The sequence below is a fragment of the Erpetoichthys calabaricus genome, chromosome 2 (genome assembly GCF_900747795.2).
Source record: "Erpetoichthys calabaricus chromosome 2, fErpCal1.3, whole genome shotgun sequence".
Lineage (NCBI taxonomy): Eukaryota > Metazoa > Chordata > Cladistia > Polypteriformes > Polypteridae > Erpetoichthys > Erpetoichthys calabaricus.
This window is the reverse complement of record NC_041395.2, coordinates 309,257,729-309,279,430: the sequence shown is the minus strand read 5'-3', so window position 1 is coordinate 309,279,430 and position 21,702 is coordinate 309,257,729. Positions and strand designations below refer to the sequence as shown.

At 38.1% G+C, this 21,702-nt stretch overlaps 2 protein-coding genes and 1 long non-coding RNA gene across 3 annotated transcripts in view; 1 reads left to right on the top strand and 2 right to left on the bottom strand.

Moving 5' to 3' along the window:
- Window positions 1-21,702, bottom strand: part of atp5md (ATP synthase membrane subunit k) — a 550,207-nt gene that overhangs the window by 190,031 nt on the left and 338,474 nt on the right. The window lies entirely within an intron of this gene.
- LOC114647243 (uncharacterized) lies at window positions 12,545-15,273 on the top strand. The gene is made up of 3 exons (XR_003715477.2): window positions 12,545-12,918; window positions 13,864-13,980; window positions 15,113-15,273. It is a non-coding gene; the product is annotated as an uncharacterized LOC114647243 (long non-coding RNA).
- On the bottom strand, window positions 16,060-18,363 carry LOC114645626 (polyubiquitin-like). The gene is made up of 2 exons (XM_028793455.2): window positions 18,237-18,363; window positions 16,060-16,840 (listed from the first exon to the last, which is right to left on the bottom strand). The coding sequence occupies exon 2, from the start codon at window positions 16,815-16,817 to the stop codon at window positions 16,353-16,355; it is 465 nt and encodes a 154-aa protein (XP_028649288.1). The 5' UTR covers window positions 16,818-16,840; window positions 18,237-18,363; the 3' UTR covers window positions 16,060-16,352.

The following is a 21,702-nucleotide window of genomic DNA, read 5'->3' as shown; positions in this document are numbered from 1 at the left end:
TGCAAGAGTGCATGCTAGACCAAGCTCGCACTAGACCCTTACGAACTGCTCTCTGTAAACACTTTTTTTATGAGTTTTAAGCACAGGGAAAAAATTTAAGTTTGAAAAATCCTTAATTCATACAAAAACTAACCCTAAACAACCAAGAAAACTAACCTTGCATGAGTCAAGTTCTGGCATGAAGGAAGTGAGGGGGAAGCTGAGTGGAAAGGAGGTTACAGTTTTGAGGGAGAATCCGACTCCACGACGGAGGGACGTTCTCCTTCAGGTGTTTTCTCTCTTGTGATTTCTTCTATTTCAGGGGTTTGTGGTGTTTTTAGCCATTTATCTAGTGGACCAGACTTCACGAAATAGCGGTCTAACACTAACACTACCACTCTTCACTTGCTTAGAGGCCATGGTTAATTGCAAAATTAATGCAAAAGCACATGAAATAGAGCACAAAGAGTTCACAGTGAATGAACGCACGTCTGACCGAGAACGATGTACAGAGAGAGACTGAACACATGCGTTGTCTATGTTAGGCCCTGTATATGCAAACAAAAGAAAATGAGAAACGGAGAATGTGAAATCATTGGCGTGTACGAACTGGAAGGGAAACTGGCCGCCAGTGTTTTTGTTCGCCACCAGAGGGTGTGGTTGTGAACAGATGCAAAATTTTGGCAAACGTTTTGATCGTAACCCGATTTGTACGTGTTCAGAAACATTTGTGACCAGAGGTTCTACTGTATCTCTAAATGTTAATTTGGCTTGCCATATAAGTGCCTTTTTATTTTTGAATATTCAATTTTAGTCTAGTGGTTTTGGTGACCATTTTGGATTTCCTACATTATTGAGATTTGTGGTTGCAGTGAGTTGATGCACACCTGAGAGGCGCTCAGTGAAGGTATTGGTTCTTGATTTGATTTGGATATTTGTAGCGGGATGTATGATCATGTGCATGACACAAAAAGACACTATACTGTATATAAAGAGATTTTACTGATGTAATCTCTAGTGTGTTGTATAAAAGATGTCCCCGTGTTGTACATCTTTGTAAAGTATTTTATGATACTGTCTGCCAAAAAATGGTGCTTTATCAAGACAGATTTGACCTCTGTGTCCTCTGATATTCCCTTTTCCTTCCATAAAAATGCTTTGAGTTTATGTTCAAAGGGTACTGTATACAGTAAATGTGATGCAATCAACACTGTAGGATTCTCCTCCAATTGTCTTTTCTTTTGCATTTCGTTTACATGCACACATAAGGTGAAGGTTAAGGTGAATAACCCGGTTAAGGCAGGAACCTGCTCTCAATGGCTACAGCCCCAGGGTGCAGAAAACATGTGCTAGCCAGCTCCGCATGGTCCTTCAGCACTTGTTCCCTGAACCTGCAGAAAATTCCCCAGCTGTGGAAAACATTCAGTGTGGTCCCAGTACCAAAGGGGCATTCCAGTGATCCCAAGGACTTCAGACCAGTTGCTCTTATTTCATTCATCATGAAGACCTTTGAGAGGCTGGCCCTTAAACAGCAACAACTCCTAATTCAGAGCATTTGGCTCATCTGCAGTTTGTCTATCAGACACACATAGGTATGGAGGACTCTCTGATCTACATGCTCCACAGAGCCTTCTCACACTTGGACAAACCCAGCACCACAGTCAGGATAATGTTCTTTGATTTCTCCAGTGCCTTTAATACCATAATACCTCATCAACTGGGGAAAAAGCTGAAGGCTTTGCATCCTGATGCCCCCCACAATTTCCTGGATCATGGACTACCTGACCAACACACAGCAGTTTGTGAGGCTGAAGGACTGTGTGCCAGAAATGGTGGTGTTTAATACTGGAGCACCTCAGGGAACTGTCCTGTCTCCATTCCTGTTTACGTTCTACACAACAGACTTCCAGTACAATACCAGCACTTGCCATCTATAGAACTTTTTAGATGACTCCTCCATCATAGGCTGCATTAATAATGGAGATGAGTCGGAGTACAGGAAGGATATGGAGGTCTTCATCTTGTGCTGCAGGGAGAAACACCTGCAGGTCAACATCAGCAAGACAAAAAGAGCTGGTGTCATGCCAAGGAGCCTCTGAGAGCAGCCACCATCCAGCAGGAGGTTCACATACAGCAGACAGCAAACTGGGATGGTCTAACAACACAGTGGTGCTGTACAAGAAGGGTCAGAGCACACTGGACTTGCTAAGGAGACTCAGATCTTTTGATGTGCAGCAAGGTGCTGGAAATATTTTATCAATCCACAGTAGCCAGTGTGGAGTTCTATGCTGTGGTCTCCTGAGGAAGCAACTGAGCTCAAAAGAAGCACAATACCTGAACAAACATCACAGGGCAAGCGCTGAACACACTGAAAGCAGCTGTGGGAAAAAATGATGGTGGCAAAATTGGATGCCATAGTGGAGAACCCCTTCCATGAGGCATTCTCTGGGAACCCTATTAGCCACAGGCTCATTCCACTACGGTGTGCTAAGAGGCACCTCTGGGGGTCTTTTCCGCCCACTTCTATGAGGCAATTCAATGCTTACTCCTGACATACTTTGAAGTTTCTGCACAATATATATTTAATTTGTTTATTTATTGATTGATTGGCTGTGTTATTTGTCCTGTGTGTCTGTATCCTTGTTTATTTTCTATTTCTGCTGCTGTATGCGTCAGAATTTCTTCTTCAGATTAGTGAAGTTTATCCAATTGAATACAATCTACTAATCTATAGTATAATACCACTGACACACTCATCACGAATGCTCCGGAACCATGACGACCTGGGACTTGGACGACCTGGGAATCTGGAATGTAGGTTACCTTTGGCCCATAGGGGCTCGCTAAGAAACGGTTTTAAAAATTGCATGGTCCAAGCACGTTCTGTCTGTATGTGTGTCCGCTTTTCACGAGTGAATTATTTAACGGATTTAGATCTGGTTGTTTCCCATAATTTGCATCAACTTTCCGGTTGATTTCGCGACTTCTCTCATCGTGCTAAGTAGCAGAGTTCGCTTGCGGTGCCGATGTATTTATGCAAATCCAAGAGAGTGTCTGTGGGCAGGGGGCGGGGCCTTCCTCATTCCCTCGCCGGCCTCTGTTCTAGTTGGTCTACGTCTGGCCACGTGTGGGAGTGCACTACAACAACAACAACAACATTTATTTATATAGCACATTTTCATACAAAAAGTAGCTCAAAGTGCTTTACATAATGAAGAAAAGAAGAATAAAAGACAAATAAGAAATTAAAATAAGACAACATTAGTTAACATAGAAAGGAGTAAGGTCCGATGGCCAGGGGTGGACAGAAAAAAACAAAAAAAAACTCCAGAAGGCTGGAGAAAAAAATAAAATCTGTAGGGGTTCCAGGCCACGAGACCGCCCAGTCCCCTTTGGGCATTCTACCTAACATAAATGAAATAGTCCTCTTTGTATTTAGGGTTCTCACGGAGTCACTTGATGCTGATGGTCATACAGACTTCTGGCTTTTAATCCATCCATCATTGTTGGAACATCATGGTGCTTTGGGTAGATGGTGGAGCAATTAAAACACTGAATGCAGCAGTTTAAGATTGAAATAAGCAATTAAGGTTGGAGAACCTTAACAAGCGAGACCACTAAAATGAAGCATTAAAATGTCACTTAAGCAATATGTGCTTCATCAGCAATAATTGAGTTCTCGTTAAGGAACTGGGTTGGAACAAAAACCTGCACATACTGTGGCACTCCAAGACCGACGTTGCCTACCCCTGATCTAGAGCAGGGGTGTTGAACTCCGGGCCTGGAGGGCCGCAGTGGCAGCAGGTTTTCATTCTAACCCTTTTCCTAATCAGCGACCAGTTTTCACTGCTAATTAACACCCTTTCCCTTCATTTCAACAGCCCTGTTTTTAAGGATTCGGTCCTCTGAATTGATTTGTTTCTTCATTAAATGGCAACCAAACAGAAATGAGACATGAAACGAGCCACCAGCTAAACTGGGATTTCAAACTCCAACCAATTTCACTCCAACCAGTCTCTTAATGAGAAGCTGATTCTTGCTGTTAATTAAGCCCGTTATTTAATTCAATGGCTTGTTGCTGCTCTCATTCTGCCACATCAGACATTTCCAAATCTGTTGATTTTTTCTGTTTTTTCTGTCATATGGTGTCTTGTTTGATGTCACATTATTGTTTGGCTACTAGTTAAGGAAAAAGAGACAATTATGGGGCCTGAGTCAAGTTAATTAAAACTAAAGCAAAAGAAGTTAATCAGCAGTAAAAACGGCTCACTAATGAAGAAAATGGTTAGAATGAAAACATGCAGCCACTGCGGCCCTCGAGGACCAGAGTTCGACACCTGTGATCTAGAGATTGTTAAGGAGTAAAAAATCTAGAAGAAAATCTAGGCAATACGGCATAAACACCAATAATTTAATTAAAGTTACTACTTTAGATGAACAATGTATTAAAACTATAAAAACAGATTATAGATTAAACAAAAAATACACACAGAGCGGCGCTTATAAAAATTACTTAGTTCCTGTTCCAAATATCAATAACGCACATAGTATTCATCTCTGCCCCTCCGAAACATTAAATATGGCACTATTAAATGTTAGAGCTTTAACTAACAAGACGTTTTTTTTTATCAATGATCTTATTAGTGACAAAAAATAGACTTTACTGCACTAAGTGAAACGTGGCTTAGCTCAGATGGTGCAGCTGTTTTAATCGAATCTGCGCCTCCGGATTACAGTTTTAGTCGTGCTGATCGACAAGGAGAGAGAGGCGGTGGCCTAGCAAATAAATAAAATAAATAACTGGTGACGTTTTTGCGAGAGAGATCAGAGTTCCATGTGTTTTAGAGGGTAGCTGCTGTTTGCCAGAGATATCACGGCCATGTGCTTTTCTCCCCACGCGGGAACGCTCTCCTGTCAGAGCTGAACACCATCAGATACAGTGCCAACGTAAATTGATTTTTAAAGTTTGTCCTGTTTCATTACTATGTGGGCGCAGCCACGGGGTACAACTAATATATAATATTCGGAAATAACGCAGTTCCGACATTCCGTAAAGTGCAGGAAAAGTGTGTGTAACAGAAAATTGTGTTTATTGTGTCAAATCACACAGTGATAATGTTCCATAAAATTGCGCTCATTCTGCATTTAAGTCAAAAAGCAGGCAGCATATAAAAAGCGCTCGTGCTGCCATCTGAACGTTGGCTGACATGTTTGGTGTTTCATGTAAATAGACGGGAATTGTTTTCTTTATGAGTAGTTGAGTGATTCGAATCGGTATCTGAGGAGACAGTCGGGGGCAGGGTGGCGGTTGTGGGGTGGTGTTCAGTGGCTGAAAGGTTTATTAGTTGGAACACTGAGACATCAATCGGGATTTGGGATCAGTTCTCTAGCAAGCGTCCGTCTTTATGAGTCTGGAAAATGACAAAATCTGGTGATTTTATTGTGTTGATGATTTTAGGACCTCAGGATCTGATGATCCATTCTTTGCAGTGTAGGAAAATATTCAAAAGTGACAGTTCTCGGCCCTGATTCATCCATTGCCTTTGCCACACAACACGCTGATTAGTCCTAAAGACTTTTGCATGTGTGGACTGCTAAGAGTCTATTAAAGAAATGTAAATTAAAATAAAATAATAAGTGTAGTGAGACTTTGTAAGTCGTTTATCTTAAGTCCGACTCAAGTCACCAATAAGCTAAAGCAAGCAGGGTCGTTTTTTTTAATAATGCCAAGCAAGTCACAAGTAGGAAAATGAAGACTGCATGGGGCCTGACTGGCGTGAAGCAATGTGACTCGAGTCGCCCACCAATGTCCCACACTACTACATTTTCATTTAAAAATGCCGACCTTATTGTACGTTTTCGCCTTTTCGCCCACACTACCCCAAAATTGTGTTTATTGTGTGGAATCACACAGTGATGATGTTCCATAAAATTGCCCTCATTCTGCATTTAAGTCAAAAAGCAGGCAGCATAAAAAAGCGTTCGAGCTGCCATCTGAACTTTGGCTGACATGTTTGGTATTTCATGTAAATAGACTGGAATTGCTTTATTTGCTCTTTAGCCTTGTTAGGGTGTGTTATAATCGGAAAATAACGTTTTTTTAATGCAACAAAGGGGATGTGGTGTCTTTTTTCATAATCTGAAATAACCAGCAATCACAGATTATTTTTCCCAAGGTTGTGAATATTATAAAGTATGTCACAGATCCGGTCTCCTAAAGTGCCATTTATACCCCTTTGAGCCATTGCCCACCAAAAGGTCCGTGCACATCGATCAGTGCAGTACAATGTAATGATAGATATTACTGGATACCTTTGGCAGTATTTGCCTTGTGTAATATTTATATGTATTTTGTGTAATATATATTTTTATATTTTCTCATTTCCCATGAAAGAAAGCTGGCACATTACACTGCAACAGCCCGAGGGTCGTGCGTGCAAAATCTCAACACTGGCATAATATCAATGACTTAATTTAAAATCTAAAATCGTTTAGTCTACGTTAGACATCTCGTCTTAAACATCGACACATTATCTAATTCACGCGAGTCAGGTAGCATCCTGTAACATCGCTCATTTTTAAAACATCTAACATGCGTGAGCTACAGAAGAGGGCTGTGCCTCCCTCCAAATAAACTCGCCTTTCTCTCTTTTCTAAAAGCAGCACTGCTCTCTTTTATTCGCTTTATTTTGAGATTGAGAGGAAAATAAAATATTAACAATGAGATTGAAGGGGTCATCCCCTTCGGTCGGAGTAAGTCGGTGAACTCGTCAAGATTCGCATTTGTAAAATACAACTTTGCAACATATCTATTTGTGACAGTTTTAGACATTACAAATGGTGTCATTTTTACATAGATAACACACATTAGTTTGCCAAAGACCTATCAAACAAAACTGTCAAAAAAGTCTAAAAAGTGTAGTACTGTACTAAAGTTTATTAAAAAGTGCCGCCCCTAAAAAAATGCCGAAGTGGACGGACCGCCCCCTCCGCCCCTCCCCTAGCTACGCAAGTGTGATAAAGCGCGCGCTCTTCTCTGAGGCATCGCTTTGCGAGGCTTGCCGGTGGCACAGATGCTCACTTGGACGGACAGTTCACGGAGCCTGAAAAATCAGTGGACTGTGAGTCTGGCTCGCACCAGTTATGAATAGCTGAGTGACTCGAATCGGCATTTGAGTAGACAATCGGGGGCAGGGTGGCGGTTGTGGAGTGGTGTTCAGTGGCAGAGCTTATTTGATTCCCGTAGTAAATTTTTTTTTATCATAATTATTGAACTAATATCAATTTTTGGCCAATGGGGCAGTGTATGTCTTTTACAAATCGGAATGTTCTGAGTAGTAAAGGAGGTTGGGGGCAACTCAGCCATGTGCGTTGTTATTGCCCTTTTACAGGTGCCTTGCTTTAAAAAAGAAGGATGTCTGCACACTCGCTTCCCGTCAGGGACGCTGCATTCCATCTACAGCAGTACTGTATTTGGCTATGCTAAAACGGTATCCAGTCCTCACCAAATCCGTAACTAAGTAGGTGATACGGGAGTCTTTTTTTAACGTTTGTTGCCATCTCCTGGTGAAGCCCATTTCGCACTTCAGTTCAACGTGTTTTAGCTGGTGTTTTATTACCTGAATAATGTATGTGGATTGGAAAATCAGTCTTCGCTCATAGGATATTTGTCATGATAAAGTGGAAAGACTTGATAACTAGTAAATACAGCTGAGATTATTGTCACAGTACTGTTATATTTTCCAAAGCTATTGTGCATGCCAATTATTAATCGTGTCCATTAGACTTAAACAGCTTTCTCAAGTCACTGATAGATCTTAAAATGCATAATGTATGTTTTTCTCTAGAATCGAGTAAAAGGAGAATAAGAGAAATGGTTCGGGAAATTTCAGATTATCCTTACAATTATCAGTATTATAGATGTACAAGTTCACATATTTTGTTATCTGGCACTTCCTTTAAAATTTTGAGAAGTAAATTTTAGTAGTTGCATGTGCTCTACCTTTCCCTTTACAGTGTGTCCAAATTATTTTGAAATTCAATTTAAAGTAAATATTTTATTACAGTAACTGTGAAAATTATAGTATTTCTTAGCTCTTCAAAAACGTGTAGGGATTGGATCATCTTGGATTTATGTCATTCAAATTCCTTTAAATTAAGTAGCGGTGGATCATGGGTAAAACGTAGCTACACCAGAAGTCTTAGCTTCAAAGTCAGCATTCCCTTCAAAGACCAGAAGTAGACCTCTTGTATGTGAAAAATTTCAGATTACAAATAAAGTCAGTTTGAGAGAGAGAACGGCAGCCCATTCTCCATACTGTTCATTCTCTCTACTGTTAGCTTAACCTTTGGATATTAATTTTTGGTTAGATATTAACTAGCTAATTTGCTTGCTCATAGAGCCTTTGAGATCAGTCACAATAATGAGGCAGGAGGTGAAGACTTAAAAATGTGGTTGTCCATCAGGAAAGTGGTCTAAATTGGGTGAAAAACCTAGACATGTTGTACAAGACCCAGAGTCAATGTTCTCTCTGAAGAGACTTAGGTACTTTAATATGTGCAGCAAGTTGCTGGGGATATTCTCCAAATCTACAGTGGTTATTGTACCATTCTATGCTGTGTGAGTACCAGTAGCTGGGGGGGCTGAGACAAAGTTACTGAATAAACCGATCAAGAAGACCAATTGCATTATAGAACAGACCCTGGACTGAGTGGAGGCAGTGGTAGAAAAGAGGATGATGGCAAAATTATAGGACATTGTTACAAGTGCTGTCTAACATATCCATGATGTACCGTCCTATATTACTTCTAGCAATCAGCTCATTCCACAACAGTTTCCCAAGATAATGTATACACAATGTATAGCTTTGCTATAACCTCAAGATTGTAAGTATCTTTTATTTTCAGATATTTTTGTACACAGTACTGTTTCAGCTTAACATTTTCAAACCCACTTAATCTAATCCAGGGTTATGGGAAGTGCTTGGGTTGTATTTTGTTAATAATCCTGAATAAGGTGCCTGACCATCTCACTGTCCACTCATCATGCATCCACTCATAGTCACAGAGATTCAAATTAGAATCACTAGCTAATCTTACATGCACATCCTTAGGGATGTGGGAGAAAAAATAGAGTATGCTACCCAAAGCAGAACCCATACAGCTATGGGGGCTATATGCACACTCAGGCCTGAGAAGAGGGGGGGTGCAGCGGTACATATCTCCAGGGCCTATGAAGCCCAATGCGTCCCATAATTTTTGTTATAATTTAAACATTTATTTATTTAATTCATTGATTTTTATTGTATTTTTTAAAATTTTGCAAGTCTGTTTAGTTTCAAAATTAAAAAGGCACGTGGGTCACAGGGTACTTAGCAGCGGTCAACACTTTACGAAGTAAGAGACATTCATGAAGGCCGCTCTGGGAGTGAAATCACGTGGTCTACAAGGGTATTCCCCACTCAGTTGGAAGTGTCGAGGAGGAGGGAGTGAGAAAAAAGTCATCAGCCGGCAAGCAAGTATGTCACGTAGTCGCCGCGTTCTGAGACACCGCAAATTCGGGAAAGCAGACTAAGTGAACCGTTGTGAACAGTTGAGAAACTAAACAATTGCCGAAGGAGCATAATACAAAGAAACATCACGAAACCCGAAGTGTGTCGTTATCTCGAGAAGGAGATGTGCTTACAAACAAAGACAAAGAACGGCGCGAAGACTTTCACGTACAAGATTGCGAAGCATTTGGTGAGTGCGAAGCAATAGTAGGCCGTGACAATGATAGAATACTTTTGAGTGACATAATACGGTGCATTCAAGATTCAACAAACAAAAACTTGTGAAAGTGACTATCAACGAGTGTTGTCACGTGTTCATTCCTAGCTTCAAACTTATTCCTCCTTGCTTTCCCGCCAAAACCCGGGAAGAAGAAGAAAACGGGACACGAGCCACGCTGATTCATCAGTATCAGTATTGAGTCTGATCTAACAAAACTGATTAATTTTGATTATGTAATTCAGAGTTTCGCCAGGAAAGCACCTTTGTTCAGCAGACAATAAATGCTATTATAAATGTCTTTTACTATTATAAATATATTACTTTATTATTACATTTATACTTATACATACTTATCTAGATGTACCAATGTGATCTACGATTGTTAGAAATAAATAATAATATACACACATACATATGTGTAGAATTTTGTATAAGGGCCTACACACCTTCTTTGCACAGGGGCCCGGATTTTCTCTCGGTGGCCCTGTGCACACTCCAAACAGGCAACGACCAGGTGCAGGATTTAAACCAAGAATGCTGGACCATGATATGTGAGGTTTGCTTAACTTTCCATTTAGATGATATAAAGGCATACAAAAGTGTTTCTTTGTCAGTGCTTTGTTCACCCTAAATGATTTCAGAATGCTATTTATTAGCATGGAAAAATTGTTTTAAGGTATTTTGACAAGTCTTTGCTGTTGTTTGTTTGGATGTATTTTTGAATTTAGATTAGATTTTCATCAATTGAAATAGTCATTTAGATTTAGATCAACAGATGGATTCAGCGAATGTACAATCATATGAAAAAGTTTGGGAACCTCTCTCAGCCTGCATAATAATTTACTCTCCTTTCAAAAAAAAAGATAACAGTGGTATGTCTTTCATTTCCTAGGAACATCTGAGTACTGGGGTGTCTTCCGAACAAAGATTTTTAGTGAAGCAGTAATTAGTTGTATGAAATTAAATAAAATGTGAAAAACTGGCTGTGCAAAAATGTGGGTCCCCTTATAATTTTGCTGATTTGAATGCATGTCACTGCTCAATGCTGATTACTTGCAGCACCAAATTGGTTGGATTAGCTCGTTAAGCCTTGAACTTCATAGACAGGTGTGTCCAATCATGAGAGAAGGTATTTAAGGTGGTCAATTGTAAGTTGTACTTCCCTTTGACTCCCCTCTGAAGAGTGACAGCATGGGATCCTCAAAGCAACTCTCAAAAGATCTGAAAACAAAGATTGTTGAGTCTCATGGTTTAGGGGAAGGCTCCAAAAAGCCATCTCAGAGGTTTAAAGTGTCAGTTTCAACTGTAAGGAATGTAATCAGGAAATTGAAGGCCACAGGCACAGTTGCTGTTAAACCCAGCAGGTCTGGAAGGCCAAGAAAAATACAGGAGCGGCATTAGTGCAGGATTGTGAGAATGGTTACAGACAACCCACAGATCACCTCCAAAGACCTGCAAGAACATCTTGCTGCAGATGGTGTATCTGTACATCATTCTACAATTCAGCGCAATTTGCACAAAGAATATCTGTATGGCAGGGTGATGAGAAAGAAGCCCTTTCTGCACTTACGCCACAAACAGAGTCGCTTGTTGCATGCAAATGCTCATTTAGACAAGCCAGATTAATTTTGGAACAAAGTGCTTTGGACTGATGTGACAAAAATTGAATTATGTGGTCATAACAAAAAGTGCTTTGAACGGCGGAAGAAGAACACCGTATTCCAAGAAAAACACCTGCTACCTACTGTCAAATATGGCGGAGGTTCCATCATGCTGTGGGGCTGTGTGGCTAGTTCAGGGACTGGGGCCCTTGTTAAATTCGAGGGTCAGATGAATTCAACCCAATATCAACAAATTCTTCAGGATAATGTTCAAGCATCAGTCACAAGGTTGAAGTTATGCAGGGGTTGGATATTCCAACATGACAATGACCCAAAACACAGTTCAAAATCTACAAAGGCATTCATGCAGAGGGAGAAGTACAATGTTCTGGAATGGCCGTCACAGTCCCCTGACTTGAATATCATCGAAAATCTATGGGATGATTTGAAGCAGGCTGTCCATGCTCAGCAGCCATCAAATTTAACTGAACTGGAGAGGTTTTGTATGGAAGAATGGTCAAAAATACCTCCATCCAGAATCCAGACACTCATCAAAGGCTGTAAGAGGTGTCTAGAGGCTGTTATATTTGCAAAAGGAGGCTCAACTAAGTATTGATGTCATATCTCTGTTGGGGTGCCCAAATTTATGCACCTGTCTAATTTTGTTATGATGCATATTGCATATTTTCTGTTAATCCAATAAACTTAATGTCACTGCTGAAATACTACTGTTTCCATAAGGCATGTCATATATTAAAAGGACGTTGCTACTTTGAAAGCTCAGCCAATGATAAACAAAAATCCAAAGAATTAAGAGGGGTTCCCAAACTTTTTCATATGACTGTAATACTTTATCCTCACAGGTGGTGCAGTGGTAGTGCTGCTGCTTTGCAGTAAGGAGATTGTGGGTTCGTTTCCTGGGTCCTCCCTGTGTGGAGAGTGCTTTGAGTAGTAAGAAAAGCGCTATATCAATGTAAAAAATTATTATTGTTATTACTTTACACTTCATGGAATTCAGTTGTTGCATTTGTATTATCATTTTAATAATAAATTACATTTATATAACGCTTTTCTCAGTACTCAAAGCGCTATCCACACAGGGAGGAACCGGGAAGCGAACCCACAATCTTCTACAGTCTCCTTACTGCAAAGCAGCAGCACTACCACTGCACCACCTGTGAGGACATTTTTGTTTAATTCTTACTGTGTGGTAAAGTGCTGTCCTTTGAACTTAAGAGGCATTTTCATGTACACATGCAGACACAATATTGCTATATACCTCTGAAAAACTCCTGCTGTTTGTGTTTATTAGTTACATCAGCAGTCAAAATGAATGAAACAGTTTCATAGATGGACATGCATGTCCAAATCAAGAGATCATCTTATCCATGTTTCTCAATGAAGTGGTGCACTTTGCATCATCTGAATTTTCTCTTTGTATCACACTTTTAGCTTTCCATCACTTTGATCGAGGTTTTATCATTTATCCATGTCATTCTAGAACTGTACGGGCTTATCACTCTATGTTATGAAAGGTTCTAATCCAGCCTTTATGTTTTTAATGCAGGTAAGAGGTTTTTATTTTGCCATTCATCTTTCTGCAAATGAAAACTCTGCAAACAGTAGATTGTGGTGTCTTTGCCAGTAATAGATGGTTTGAAAATGTTTTCTTCCTAGCTTTAAAAGTGTTGCTGTTATGAGTAGAAACTGTTTTCTTCATGTTATCTTCTTACTAAGGACAAATGTGGTTTCTTCCTCTTTAAGATAATCTTGGTTAATTGGTTTTGCTAGACTTGATTTCTCTTTTTGCTTTGTTCAGTTCTTCTCTTATTTGAGCATTCAAATTGTTTCCACTTTTTAGTTCTGTAGACTCCATATCCTCTTAGACATATTAACAACAAGCACAGACACCAAAGGGAAAAGGCCTAGGCTAAGTCTAACATTACAGTTTCATAATATTAATAGTTGCAGGTGGCAGTCACTTGTCCTAATTTTTGTGTGGGTATAGAATAAAAAAGTGTTATTTTAACATTTTAAGTATGTTACATGCACACTAAGAAAAGGTGAGATTTTGTAATTTTTCCTCATGTTCATTTGGTCTTCTCATTTCCAAACTGCTTGAGCACAGGAAAAAAATTGAAATTTTTACATCACTTTTTTACATCATTGTGAATTTCCCCTTGGGATTAATAAAGTATCTATCTATCTATCTATCTATCTATCTATCTATCTATCTATCTATCTATCTATCTATCTATCTATCACAAGTTGTGCTATGTGTTTACTTTTATTAAATAGCACACAGCATAACCTCACCATTCTTTCATGTGCCGCCACAAACTGCTGCTCATCCAGATTGATTTATCGCTTTACTCCTCTTTTTGAGGGGCACCTTTCACTTGCTGCTTTTTAATTTTCTGTTGCTTATATTTTTATATTAAAAACACTTTATATGGCACCAGTAGCTAATAACCATCCTTTCATCCTGTAAACATCTTATTTGTTCTCGCAGTGGAATCCTCTCAGCTTTGGGAAATCTGCTGTCTCAGGGGCTTGAAAAAAGAGACGGAACCCATGATTCCGAAAAGCCTCTGAAATGGCTTGGACCAACACGGTTTGCCATTTATGGGTAGGTTCTGACACTTGTAACATCAAACGGAAAATACTTTATACTTATCTTGTCTGGAGTACTACATATTTCATCCATTCATCCATTATCCAACCCGCTATATCCTAACACAGGGTCACGGGGGTCTGCTGGAGCCAATCCCAGCCAACACAGTGTACAAGGCAGGAACAAACCCCGGGCAGGGCACCAGCCCACCGCAGGGTGCACACACACACAGTAGGAAACTAGGGAGGAAACCCACACAGACACGGGGAGAACATGCAAACTCCACACAGGGAGGACCTGGGAAGCGAACCCAGGTCTCCTTACTGCAAGGCAGCAGCGCTACCACTGCGCCACTGTGGACCTACTACATATACATTATGATAAATGAATGTGATATTTTACAATATGATATCATTTAGTCATTGTAAAGAAGAGATTTATATTCCTGTTCCCAGAGAAGCTGTGACTGTAGACTTTCTCAGTGAATATTTTTTTTATTTGAAATTATTTTTTGCATGCTTAAAGGAAAAACTGCCCTATACACAGGCCTTCTGTTCCTTCCATCTAATGTGTTTGAAATGATACATTATTTGGTTTTTCTTTTATGGAAAATGTACCCAAATCATTTTGTTGCAATCATTTAAAAAAACATTAAATTCTACAGTTGTTTTCTTTCATTGTTTCTTCACGCTGCTTTATTACAAATGCTGCTTTGTGATGGACACAAATAATAAGACTAAACTGTTGCCAGGTATCTGCTCATTATGCTGTACATGTAAAAATAAAGAATTAAAACTGTAAAAGCTTCATAAGCATGTGAATGACAACAAAGCCAAAAGCAGATTTTGAGAATCTTTTCAAGGAAAACATGCCATTTTGAAATGATAGATGGAGACCATTTTGATAGAACGAGATTTTCAATTTATAGCAATATATTAACATGAAATTAAGAAATGTGTTGAAGTGAACGCATGCAGCCTCTGTGGCTGTTCAAGATCTGTATACAAGACTCAAGTAGTAAAGCAATTCAGTTTTTATCGGCATTTGTTCCCAAATCTGTTATTTATTTATTTGTTTCTTTTTATCTTTTAACACTGTTTTTATCCCTTTTTACTTTATTGTATCTTTCTCTTTGGCTCACCACTAGGCTCTTTTTTACTGGACCAATTAGTCATTATTTTTACCAGTGCCTGGAGCTGCTTGTCCCTTCAACTGCCTCACACAACATTTTGAAAAGGCTGCTGTTAGACAGACTCATTTTCGCCCCAGCCATCCTTCTGTTATTCTTCCTCGTCATGAACTTCTTAGAGGTAATACTCATAAAGAATGGAATTGAGGTGTGTGCCTCAGTGGAAGCTTAACATCTTTTGTGTTTAATTTGTTAGGCTCCTCATGGGGTAAGGGCTCACAGTATGAATAGCTCTTCATGGAAAATGAAATAATAGATACTAATTTATCGTTTTCACAGCCTTGGATAATAACAAGTTGGTAGGAGAACATCTAAATTGACACCATTGATTAAAAAAGTAACCCTCATTAGGTGATCAGTCTCATCTTCTCAGTTGTCCAGAAATCAGTGTGCACAATAGAAGCTGAGCAGGACAATCATTGAAAATGAAAAACTATCATTTCACAAGTGAACTTTATACTTTTTAATTTACATACTAATTATTTGATGTAATGTGGAGAAATAAAAAAAACTACTTGGAATCCATGATCTGTGTTCAGAGTAGTTTGTTATAAATAGGTTGCTTTGCAAAATTATACTTATAGAGTAGATATCACTTTAACGATCAAATGTGTCTTTAGTTCTTTCCAGAATTTGAGTTTTAAATTCCAGTAGAGCTATTGTTTCTATTTATTACATATTGCTGAATCACATTCTCTTTCATCTTTTGGGTTCTGTCCTGCAGGGAAAGAAAAATGAAACCAGAGTATCCCAAATGAAATCTATGTGACCTGAGCCAGATCAGCTGAGCTAAAGTGACAGAGGACAAAAATGCTGAAATTTCCTCAGATATAAGTGGACATTAAAATATAAACAGTAATTTTATTGAGATGAAACTTCCATGAATATTTATTTATTTATAACATAGCCTGACTACATCAAATCTGTTCAGCAGCAAGACCTAAAACAATATGTTAAAATTCTTTCATAATGCTTTTAAAATGTAAAACTCTATTATTTAGCTTATAGTGTCACAATTATAAAAAAAATCAAAATTTATAATTGTCTCTTAAACATAAGGTATTATTTTCATATATTGTGAGCAAAAGTACTGAACAGTATTTAGATATTTGTATTTTTCTTTTTCCCCATAGTCCAGTACAAAAACAGTAAGCCCATCAAGGTTATCCATTGATCAGTGCTTGTATTATGAACAGTGTTAGCCTCCTACAAGCTGAAGGCGGAGAACAATGGTGGCATTGACTTTGATACGATATTCTTCCATTTTTCTGTTGTCTTCCAGTAGTTGGTCTTCATAAAAGAGTCTCTGCTGATTTGGTGGGATCCCCTCTTTATGATGTACTTTTTGTTTGAACTCTTTGACAGTTTCACCATGCTGTATCTCATATGGGTTTAGCTTGCCTTTGTCATTCTTCAGAAACACCTGAATGGACTCTCTGATGAGAACTGTCACTGTGTTCCCAGACTGCACCTTGTACTGAGTGAGACTCAAGTGATCCAATACGAGTTCAATCATCTGTCCATTCACAACTGCAAGCTTCAGACGTTCAGCTGTATACTCTGTCTGTTGTGCAATTTTCTGCTTTAACTCTTTCACGGTAGTTGATGGGTTTACTGTAAGGAGAATTGACTTTCCAGTCAAAAATGTTATTTTCAAGTCCATTTTCTATCTTCAGTAGTTTAAATCTGTTAAGAATAAATATTATAAGGTCATAATCTCTCTCATATGGTATTCACTAAAGAAAGACACTATATATAAAAACATTGTAGCTATGTGTTGAAACACCCTTCAGAATTATTTCCATAGACTTTGAAAATGTTTCTGCTGTTACTTAAGCAATTACCTGTCCTTCCCTCCATTGCAGTTTAAAGAGACAGAACAGATTTGTTTATATAATTAAAGACAATGCATAAATTACTATAATTGTATGTGTGAGAGTGAGTTCACTTTAGAAAATGAATCAGTCTGAGAAAAACAACACTTCTGTACTATTTACGTTAAGCTGGCTTGTCTTTGATAGTGAGCTGATGATGCTCAGTTTCAGTTTAGAAAGCATGAAAACTGCCTGTGTGTGTATTATGAATACCTGTCCGAGTGAGCTTTTTTGTGAAGGCGCCTGTGGTTCCACAAATTCTTTAAGTTAAGCTTCATGGTTCTGTTGCAACGTCTATGTACATAATATCCATGGAAAGCCCAGTTAGTTCAGTTTAGGGAGGCTGGGCCAAGAAACACTAAAAAGTAAGAAAAAAATAAGATCACGGATGCTACAAATACTAATTCGTAGCAAGTAGAAATGATAAGTAAAGTGCATCCTGCATTAAGGGACTTGAATGTTTATCTTGTGCACATAATTTGCAAAGTGAGGGAAATTAAAAAAAGATTAACTATATTTAATTGATTTATTGTGGAGGGATGCAAGCAGTTTCTGAAGGAAAAGCCTAATATTGCAAGAAATTAACTTTGCATCACATATTATTTCAATTTTTAGTGTATTTTTCTCAACTTGTCTTCTTCCTATAAAGTGAGCGCCATTCAAATCCACAGGATCCACTAAATTGTCTGAACAAGCCACTTAAAAGTAAAGTTGTCCATATTGGCGTAGAGTGTTCGTTCACCTAAACCGTCCACTCTTAAAAAATAATACTAAAATGTCTTGATGAAATGACCAGGCCCACTTCTTGGAACGTTTATTAAAAATTCACGCACAACCGATCTCCGGTCCGGCCCATAGATTAGCTAATTGAATTGTAACTCGGGGTGCTAAAACGTTTCCTACGTGTCTGCAACCAAAGTTATATCAGGCATCAAATAGATAAGATAGATAGATAGATCTTTATTGTCATTGCCACTTTTACAAAGGAACAACGAAATTGTAGGTGCAGTCGACTCGGTGTGAGGCATAAGAGTTAAAAAGGCAAGAAGAGAGAAAATAATAACAAACCGAATAGTAATAAAAGTACTTTACAAAATTTCACTTGTTATATATACAAATTGCAATGGTTAAATACAATACTAAAACGCAATAATTACATTATTACTAACTGGAATGGCATTTGGAAATAAATAATAAAAAAAGAATACCTGCAGCAGGACGGCTAGAGCTCCTCTTCGTAGTTCCTTTACGGCTAGTACTCGCTGTAAGGTGCTTTATAAAATGCTTGTCTGTGCTGTGTGTGCTCTTATTTATGATTTGAGAATCTTTACTCGCGCGGATCATCCTTGTTTCTAATTGGCTGTTCGAGCCAGTAACGTCACGAGCCGATCTCTAATTGGTAATCTCCGGCTCCTCTTCGAGGAGTTTTTCGGTTTCCTTCTCTCCTCCCCCAGCGGACTATTCATTCCATATTTTTAAACGAACGAGTTTCGATTCAAACATGCGAGTTTTGTTTTCGATTTACTGTGTCTGCTGTGATAACGGCAAATTCCCCTAAGGGAAAAAACCCGGACTGTTCACATTAAGGCAGGATTCCTTAAAATATTTTGTTAGGCATGGAAAATGCATCGGAGTTTGGGTCATTAAATGCAACGGCTTTTTATAACACTAAAGTAGCTCACCTGCATTAACATTCATGCTAGAAAGTTCACCATACAGCTATGTTTGTAAGATGACATTTCGCTTTATTTTACATATTCAATTATTAAGGTGTTAATGGCTGTGTAGAAAATGTTATGAAAGATTGTTGACGGACAGTCCAAGTTGGAATTCAACCTAATCACTGTGTGTATGAATGAAGTTCTTTCCCTATGGGGTTTCCTTCAGTGTTTGTAAGATCATGTGTGTTAGGTTAATTAAAAACGCCAAACTGACCTGGTTTCCCATAGTAAGAAACATCATCTATTGGTTTAAAGTTTTTAATTCGGACATTGAATTAGTAATTAGATACAAACAATTTCAAATAACATGGAAATGCCACAATATGCAAACAAATAGCAGACTGCTTGGCAAGTCTCAACCCCAAATGATGTTAAATTGAGCCCTAATTACAAAACTGATACATCAGTAGCATACTATGGAATTTTGTATCTTCACTTAACTGTACTTTTCTTGTAATTATTATCTATAGCAATTATTAATAGCTCTTTTTTGTTTTCACTTATTTATTTTTAAGAGCAGTGGCATGTGCTGTAGTAGTATGTATTACAGTATATAGTAGTCTACAAAAGTGGTCTCCTAATGGCAAAGATGTTGAATTTTGAAATGTGTTGCAGCCAGAATAGTCCCTCGTGCCAGACCCTGAGTGGGGCTCTTCACCTGCCAGTCCTCTCATTGTATAAATAAAGAAGCAGTCATAGCACATACTCAGTTATTTTGGACAATACTACAAACAGTACCTGCTCTTGGAATATATTTTTGCAGAATATAATGGATCAGAAATAACTAAGTCTTTATGTTACCTCTGTACATAACTGATAAGAATTCATAAAAATTAGAATCAAAAAAACTTTTTTTTTTTTTAAACTGCATTTCATGCTGGATTCCCTGAAATCAATACTATATGCAAGGGGTGACCAGTTAGACAAATACCAGTAAAGCCAAACACAATTTATTTTTCAACATATTTCCTATAGGCACTAATCAGCTTTTTCTAACATTTATAAAGTTAACTTCATCATGGCTATAGCACATTCAACAGAGTACTTTGTTCTCTAGCATTAGAAATTCAATTATCGCATAAAACCTGATTTTGAAATTTTAAAGATCTGTGTTGACTTGGTTTTGAAGCCAGAATTGTGCAATATAAAGCACAAATGCTAAAGGCTTTCAGAATAACAGAAGACAGAAAAATAATTTAAAATGATATCCTTAAAGATCAAACCTCATGGGACAAGCTCACCATTAATTAACTTCCTCCATTGGAAGCTACCTTTTTGTTATTATCAGCTTCTTAGGAGGATGATAACTCATATCGTTAATTGAGGTCTTGTTTGTGCTCTAATTCTATAACAACACTTCATAATTTCTTTTTGTTTTGACAAGAAATGACAAAGTGGCACAGCATTTTGTGCTGTCATCTCATGTCTCCAACTGTTTGAGTTTCATTTTTAGATGATTGTTTTTGTAGAGTTTTAGTGTCCATATGGGGTTTATAATAGTTTCTTTCCATGTATTAAGTCTATTCAGTACTCTGAACTCTTACATTGTGGTATCTTATCCAGATATAAAAAAGTCGAAAGTTGTTTTTATTTGTATTTTCAGTATGTAGATAACAACAACAGCATTTATTTCTATAGCCCATTTTCATACATAGGATTATAGTTTAATGTTCTTCACAAAATTGTCAAAGAAATAATAACAAGTAAACTAAAAATAAATTAGGTATAAATAATAATGAAAAACTACAAAATAAATCAATATGAGCTTACATAATATAAATCTATACTTAGTAGAGTCCTTATACAGTATATAATACTAGTTCTGTAAGCCCATGCTGTAAAAAACCTGGGGTCCTAGAAAGTATTTAAATCGTCAGAAAAAAAAATGAAATGTAGAGATGTCAGGTAATTGGAAGAAACTACTCTGGGCGTCTCTCTCCTAGGAGGATTCGTGTTGCCGACATGCTTGCATCGTTTGTGCATTAGTGGCTAAGCTACTGTTTTTCTTTAGAGGTTTCATTTTGCTGACATGCTCACCTCGCTTGTGTATTAGCAGTGGGACGAAAAGTAAAAGGGAAACCGTTTTGCAGATGTTCTGTATTAGCCGCTAAGTGAGTGACTATTTCTTCGGAGGTTTCATTTTGCTGACGTGCTGGCCTCGCTTGCGTATCCTCACAGGTGGAGCCCTTACCCCGACTCCACCTCTCACTTCCGGGCCGGACAGACACACACACTTCCACGAGTAGACGTTTATATATAAGATTGTATTGTAAGTATCTAAATATAAGTATGATGATAAGAACAGAAAAGATAAATTAAGCTGGAAAGAAAATATTCAAGGGTAGCAAGGCCAAGATAAATGTTTTTAATGTAAAATGTCCACTGTTCAGAAAAAAGTAGTTAATTGCTCAACTCCAAGGGTTATTAAGTCTACATTATTATCATTAAAGGGCAAAATTCACTGTTTCAAGCAGTGGAAATTCCCAGGTCATAAAGTATGTTCGCATGCCGTTAAAATAAATACAAAAATCTCTGACAGCTGAGCTACAAGGAAGCAGCCTGAAAGGTGATAGTAGCAATGTAGTAGAAATGAAACTGAAAAGTGACATCATGGAGACTGCTTTCAGGAGTTTATTGAACAACAGACAAATTCATTACTTTCTTGTCAATGCACAATGCTAAATTTACAGTGTATGTTCTTTGTCTACTTGATCGCCTCTGAAACATACAACTGAAGTACCAAGTGCTATCTATCTATCTATCTATCTAGTAGTGCCTTATCTATCTGATCTGATGGATAACTTTTCTGGAATAGTAAAAAATGTATACTGTATTTTGATAAAAAAAAATCATCCCCAGCCTGGACTAGTAACAGTCTAGGGAATTAGACAACTGAATTTGCAAAATATAGTTTCCTCAAGTTTTTGTTAGATATTTTACTTAATTTTTCCTC

What these genes read in the sequence shown, in the direction of transcription:
- LOC114645626 (XM_028793455.2), bottom strand. Translation starts at nt 16,817, where the DNA reads ATGGACTTGAAAATAACATTTTTGACTGGAAAGTCAATTCTCCTTACA.